The sequence below is a fragment of the Mus pahari genome, chromosome 2 (genome assembly GCF_900095145.1).
Source record: "Mus pahari chromosome 2, PAHARI_EIJ_v1.1, whole genome shotgun sequence".
In the NCBI taxonomy this organism is placed as follows: Eukaryota; Metazoa; Chordata; class Mammalia; order Rodentia; family Muridae; genus Mus; species Mus pahari.
The window spans coordinates 44,700,805-44,708,350 of NC_034591.1; the positions used below are offsets into that span (position 1 = coordinate 44,700,805).

At 45.5% G+C, this 7,546-nt stretch overlaps 1 protein-coding gene across 1 annotated transcript; it reads right to left on the minus strand.

Moving 5' to 3' along the window:
* Positions 1-1,738: 1,738 nt before the first annotated feature.
* On the minus strand, positions 1,739-7,122 carry Tmem229a (transmembrane protein 229A). The gene has a single exon (XM_021191746.2). The coding sequence runs from the start codon at positions 6,396-6,398 to the stop codon at positions 5,283-5,285; it is 1,116 nt and encodes a 371-aa protein (XP_021047405.1). The 5' UTR covers positions 6,399-7,122; the 3' UTR covers positions 1,739-5,282.
* Positions 7,123-7,546: the final 424 nt, after the last annotated feature.

Below are 7,546 nucleotides of genomic sequence, written 5' to 3' on the forward strand. Positions count from 1 at the left end.
CTGAGCCATATCTTTGTCCCTTCAACTTTTTTCTCCTAGTATAGTTGGATAAGTTGAACAGGGGGTTTCACTAGGTGATATCCTGTAGGGTTACAGAGTTCAAATATTTTCTGGGCTTTAACCATGTGTAGACCTCAGTGACTCATGCAGGGTTCTTGTATTTAGCCTGCTACTGGACTTGTAGCTGAGGTGGTTTTATTCTCAAAATAATCATATTCTGAAATCCTTCAAGCCTTTCATCATTTGAATAATAAAGTCATCATATGACAAGAAAATTAAACATAGAAAAATTCAATGAAGGAAAAAGATTTTGTGTTTTTTGTTGGTTTGTTCTTTCGAGACAGGGTTCCTCTGTGTAGCCCTGGCTGTCCTGGAACTCACTCTGTAGACCAGGCTGGCTTTGAACTCAGAGATCTGCCTGCCTCTGCCTCCCAGTTGCCGGGATTAAAGTCATGCACCACCACTACCCTGTGGAATTTCTAAAAAGAGGAAGAGGAGGAAGAGGAGGAAGAGGAAGAGGGGAAGGAGTCATATATGCAATAAATGGCAAGCTATTGGCTCTTAATGTTTTGGCAGCCTGCTTCTTTTATGGTTAGAGAATGGACTTTGTATAAAAGGCTGAATGCTTTAAGGGGCATAGTTTCTTTCAAAGTTTAAATCTATCTTTGTAATCATAGTAACATACATTAATTCCCAGCTGGGAAAATTGTTTCACGTAAAGTTTCCCATTCTGAGGGGGCTTTAGAGGTAAGATGAAAATTAGCCTTTTCTCTACCCCGAGGACTGGCTCTTCCTGCTCCATCCTCCCTGCCCAGTAATCTTTAAAAGATCATTTTAAAATTAAGACCAAAAGTATCCATATTTACATTTTTCCTTCGTCACGAGAAAGCGTTTTTTTGCCAGCCATCTTTCTCTCCACACACTACAGAGCGTTTTGCAATCTGGGTTGCTTGTGACTGGAATTAAGCGCCTGAGTGAAGGCCTGTTGCCACAGTGTGAAAAGTTGAATGAAGCCAGGTCTTATGAATAGGCTCCATTAGATACACAGACAACCACCACTTTTGTTCCTTCCTCTGCTACCAATTCTACTAGAAGAAAAAAAAAAAAAAAAAAGTCCTGGCAACACAACAGAACCTCTCCTACTGCCACCTCTCATGACACCACAAAGTAGGTGTTCATGTGTCCGATGGAGGGAGGCAAAGGGACAATGTTTTGTTGTTTGTTGTTGTTGTTTATTTAATTTAATATTATTTACTTTCCTTAGGTAAAGAAAAAGTTTACCTCTAGCAAGCACTGTCGTGCACTCTAAATTAATTGAAAAGCTAAAGAGTTGCAATGTCTTTAAATATATGGAAACCCTGACTTGATTAGAGAAGCAGTTATTTCATCGCATCTCGTTACTATTTCATGAATGTACCTTGGCTTCAGATAGATATACAGATACCTGATGAACCTTCACAGTGGCAGATGAACCAAACCCACCCATAAGACCCTCTCCCATTCTTCTGAAACAGGTCTGCCAAACTGACAGACTATTTCAAAATAATAAAAATTCCTTTCTTTCTTTCTTTCTTTTTTTTTTTTTTTGTTGTTGTTAGAAGTTAGGATTAGACAACCAGGTATGTTTCTCCAACCACAAAACAGGGCATACCTTTCCAAACTGTGTGTCTTGCCAAGTTGCAGTACGAACTGTCAATTGTTAAAAGGCAACATAATAAAGTACACGGAACAACAGAAATGCTTGAAGTAATGCAATGTGTTAGCAACTTTATTGGGGGTTTTTCTTGGATATCCGGACTTCTGTATCCATTGTTAACATGAAAAGTCAAGAGCTTATATTCCTCTTTAGATTCACAGAAGTTAATAGAATTGATTTAAAGTTTCAAGTACTTCTAAAAAGAAAGCTCAACATTGTATATATTAAGCACACTTGTTCCTTTTATGTTTTCCCATTAAGAATGTATTTTCTCAGTAGAACTCCGAATAAATGTCTTTGTAAAAATAAGTCCTTTCTAAAGGCAGGATATCCTTATGTGCCCTAGAGTGACCTCAAATCTGCAATCCTCCTGCCACAGCAGCTTCAGTATGAGGATTAGAGTGGTGTGCCACCACAGTGGGCTAAAACTGTTCTCACTTTGAGTGTGTTTAGTCCTTACAATGATATCTGCTTTAAGTACAATATTTAATGTATAACAGTGATCAATTTAATGTGTATTCATACTGTGTGATATGACCTACTCTGCTTCTTAGCATATTAGTTTTACATTTATATGTGGCGGATAATTTTAGCTTATAGGATGAGCTTCCTTTCAGAGCACTGATTAAATATAAAGGCATTATATTTAAATGTAAAAGAAGGCTGATTGTCAGTTATTTATCCTGATATTAATTAATTTGTTGTATACCATATACTAAAAGAGCAACATGAGTCTTTTGCAACAACAATGTCTTCCGTCTATACAGTTGTCTGTGTATTTCTAACAGTCAAGGGAAGTGCAGTCCAGACAAGATCTAAATCACTGAGGTCATTAGACTGAGGCACAATCAAGCTGCTGTTAAAAACAAATGAGGAGTTCAGCATCCATTAATTCAAATATATGCTCAAAAGCTATATATCTTGGGTAGTTATTGAATCTATTTGGGCTTAAGTTTTATTGCCTTCATCTATAAAAGCAGGGTTGTTGCAAGTTTAAGTGAATATATACACATATATGAGTATGTACTTAAAATATATACTGTAAGTATATTCACTTAAGGCATAGTATATAAGAATGTGTTCTCAATTTGATATCTATATAATACATATACATAAACATTTTAGGGAAGTTTTGTCAGATAGCAAATGCTTTTAAAATATTAACTATCATATGGTCTTATCATTTCCACCTCTAAATTACTAATTATAATAAAGTTAAATGATCTGACTTTTTTTTTTCCTGAAGATTCAAAGATCATAGCAAAATGTCTCCTTTAAGAAGTGGAGCAAACAGGAAATGAGAAGCCCTAAAACAGCACACTGAGTTACCAGACAGGCTAATCGCTTCCTGAATACACAGCTAGCAATCTGCAGAACTGGCAGAGGGGCTGTTAGTTGGGTTAACTTTTAGGAATTATGGATTGTCGTATTCCTGGGACAGGACTGATGAGAGTTACAACTCCAACTGCTCAGTACCCGTCACCAAACCAACAGTCTTGAACAACACCAACACCAACACCAACACCAACACCAACACCAACACCAACACCAACACCAAAGGAGTATAATTTCAAATAAATCAAAACAGTAGTTTGCCAATTTTGTAAGGACAAAGATTTATCCAGTGCTTCATGGCTGGGTAAGTGGTCGCAACTGTCTGGGCACTATTTCTTAAATAAGTTTAGTGAGTGAAAACTTTGCTCTGTCCTGATGGGGGCAGTATTAAATGGAGACTGAAATGGCGTGTGTCCCCCCGTGTGTACACGGGGGTTTTCTGAGTCAGAGAAGGCTAGTGGGCTCCTCTGTAGCTCCGAATGCAGCAGATGGAGGAGGTGAGTGCGGATAATTTAATAAGCATTTCAGCAGCCATGGTGCTGACTCCACCAACCTTCCCAGGAATGTGAGATGTGACACACTGAACTCAGACTCCCATGCACCGTCTAGCTTTACCATCTCTACTTAGATATTTTTCCCTCAAGCATTTTCAGGAACCGTTGGCCTGTGACAAACTGTCATAAAAAAAAAAAAATTACGAGAAACCTTTGGTAGACATAGAGCCTTTTAGCTTTTGGCTGATGAAAAGAATTAGTTGACCATCATCCATCTCACAGGTACAGTTGACTATATACCAGTACTTATAATTTAGCTCAGGGGATGGGTGGATATAACACTATCAGAACTGTATTTCACATCACATGTAAATACACATTCACATTCTTTTCTATCTTCATAGCAACCTTTTTTTTTTTTCCCTCTTGAAACAAAAACATCCCTTTTTACAGCACAGGCAAGTGGAAGATTTAAACTCATTAAGAAATGTTCTAAGTTTTCCTAATTATCTTTGTTCTGAAAGCTGAGAGGTTTTTAGTCATCCTTGGCTGACCCGCATGCACTCAGTCCTACTTGCTCTTCTGAATACAATAAAAAAACAAACACCCTCAGAGTACATTATTAATCAATTAGCTATCATTTCTTAGAGTGGCTTCCATCATCTCATTTAACTTTGAAGCTTTTAGACATTAATTAATCATAAGCTGTCAAAAAGCTATCATGGATTTATACTGTGCATTACTGCATCAGCCTGACCCCAAATTCTGGGTCTGGGAGGAAAAAAGGTGGGGGGCAGACTGTGGGAGAAATATGGAGAAAACCCATCAGTAAGTAGAGAAACCAATTAGGCCTGATGTAATTAGAGGGAGAATTCAGATTCATTTTATTCCAAAGTACTGTTTCTATATTTGAAACTCTGTGTAGAAAAAGGGTCCTTAGAGTTAGAACACGACTGAAGGTCGTCTAATTTCCCTAGGCCCTGGGACATATAGGGTAGACAGTAAAGTTATTGCACAGTTACAAAAGTTTTGATAACACCATGGTCTGATTAATGCTAACACGCATTGTGTTTAAGGCTAGCCAACATTGGAAAGCCATCATTTCCAAGATGGTGATCAAACATCTCCACCCAGTGTCACCTGTTGGGGTTCACAGGAAGGACTTCATGTCAACATGAGTTCACGGGATGTTTTCCCACTTGCCAGCTTCCTTTCATCTGCACGCTGGACAGAGGCACTTTAGTAGCTGTGGACTGGAGTTTCTGAAGGACAAGACACGGAGTTTCAGCCGCCACTGGTAAACATAGCAAGAAAGTAAAAGGAAATTGCATTGAAAGCAAAGCAGACAGATCATTACATCAGAAACTTGTAGAAGTCACTGTTCTCTGGTCTGAAAACTTCTATGGAAGAACAGAAAAACATGTAGCTATCACTCACCGAGGTCAAGTGACTACTTACTACCCGTTTCTGATGTTAAGGTCGAGTGGTTTTGCTGTTCGGCCTCATAAAGTTTAAATTGTCGACGAGTTAAATATTCTGAGTTATTTTTGAGTAACATTTCAAAGTATTGAACTTTACATATAGATTCCAAGCAGTCCAGACAACTAAAATGTCAAGCGCATGTTGGAAGAGTTTGGTAAAATGTATAAAACTTAAAAGACAGAAAGCAAAACCACCTTGTTTACAATGTGTAAAAATAAATTGCATCGTTTTTAGATTCCAATACTTCCTTTTTTTTTTTTTTGTCCCCTCTAATCTTAGTTCGTTGGGACATACTGCACCCGCCACAACACGTTGGACAGTAGGTCCTGGTACACACTAAGAAATAGCCAACCAGGTAAATACATTAAGGTGATGAGGCCCATGAAGTTAAGAGGATAGTGAGAATAGTCCCAGGAACAGGCCCCGCACATACGAAGTCCCAGACCCCAGGAAAACTCCCACGCATAGATGAAGATCACATAGATGGGCACCCGCTTCCACGTGCCCCAGCCACGGCTGTAGTGAAGGTGGAAGTAGAGTTTTTCCACCACGAAACTACAACTTCCGTACATGAAGAAAGACCAGAGGGATGTGTGGCCACTGCTGACCCCGTCCCCCTGCCCCAGCACATTGAAGAAGAAGGTGAAGAAGATCTCATCCAGAAAGCCATGCATTCCGAAGAAAAGGAAGCGGAGGAGGTCGGGCAGTCCCTGGGTAGGAGATCGTTCTGTGCCCCTTGGGCCACCGGGTCCTCGTCGCTGGCTACCAGCCTCCCAAAGGATTTGGGCGTCCGGAGCTGCAGGTAGCGTGTCCCTGGTGTGCTGCTCACGCCGCCGCGGGTACCGCAAACGCAGGAAGCGCTTCAGGAACACTTGGCCGTGGTAGAGCGCGAGCACGTACTGCAGCGCCAGGTCGAGCGCCCCCAGCGCCGGCGCGGCCGCGCCCCCCGGCCCGCCGCCTAGGCTGAGCCGTAGCGCCTGGCCAGCCAGGGTCTGCAGCCCGACGTGCGCAGAGGGGTAGAGCAGGAAATTGAAGAGGAAGGCGCTGGGGCAGCGCGGCCGCTGCAGGTAGAGCTGCTCCAGGGCGAAGTGGGTGAGCGAGTGCAGGAGGCAGCGGTAGGGCGAAGAGAAACCCAGCATCCGCAGATCCAGGCTGCGGGCGAAGCGCCTGGCAGAGGACACCAGCACGTCCAGGGTGATGCCGTGCATCCCGTAGAAGTAGAGGCGCATCCAGGCGGGCAGCGCGCCGCGTTCGGCCGGAGCTTCAGCAGCGGACAGCGGCTCAGGGCAGCTGGCGGCCGCCTGGCTACGCAGTCCGCCGGTGGCCCCGGGTCTCCGGGTCGCGCCGACCCTCGACGATGGCCCCTCACTCGCCACATCGCTGCCCGCCATTGGCTACCCGGGCACCCGGGGCCCAGCGGCCGAGCCTCGCACCGATTCCCCGCCCCGGGGAACGAGGAGGGGCGCACGTAGCTTCGATCGGATCGGGGTCTCCCAGCGCTCGGGAGACTCACAGGTCGCCCCGGACGCGAGGAGTCCCCGTGCCTTGGCCCTGGCCCGCCCTCTTCTCCAGTCCAGGGTGAGATGTTGCTCACCCGCGCTCGGGATCACCCTGCGCGGCCTAAGGAGTGGCGCGGCCGGGCAAGGGGAGGCGATGCTGGGGCTGTGGGGAAGAGAGCAGAGGCTGGTGGCAGCTCCATCCCCTCCGCGGCTCAGCCCCGCCGCCTCTGCGGCAGGCTCCGGGAGCGTTACGCGAGCGGAGATCGCCCTTCCCCCGGCCCTTCCCATACCCCTCTCCGCCCGGCTCGACCTCTCCCGCCTTCCCCGGCCCCCGCCCCGCCCAGCCTCTCGCGCCGGGTCTCACAGGGGTCTGCCCCGAAAGGCGAAGAGCGCCGTCCGGGTCCCCTTTGGCCATCTCTGCAGCCAAGGGCGAGTGCTGCAGGGGGTTCCCGCTGGGTTGGTGACAGGAGCGGAGAAGCCCCTAACAGGTGTGAAGGCTAACTGTGGGGCATTCCCGGTATCGTGGAAACCAGGGCCAGGCCTTGGCTGGCGGAGACAAATGGCCCGGTGCCACCAGCCGGAGGCCGGGCCCGGAACCAAACTGTGGTTCTGTATATTTAATGTCCTTATGCAAAGCCAGCTGTGTCCCAGTCACAGCGTGTTAACCGGAGACTCCAAACCTGCCTTCCTGCTCAGAGCTGCGTGCATCTGAATGTCGTCTCCACCCTCACCCCCTCCCCCCGCCCAACAACCCCCGCCCCCCTGGCCTGATCCTTCTTTTCAGTCTTTGCCTAGGCTAGTTTACCCAGGGCCAAGCCCAGCAGTATTTAAAACAAAAAACAACAACAACAACAAAAAAACAAAAAACAAAAAACACAAAGACTTGAGGTCAGTGTAGCTGTAGCTGAGTTGTGTCCTGGCTACAGTGGGATGGTGGGGGTGGAGGTGTCCCCTACCAAAGGCAGCATGCTTGCTAATACTGGTGCAGACTAGTGCAGGGTGTGTGTGTGTGTGTGTGTGTGTGTGTGTGTGTGTGTGTG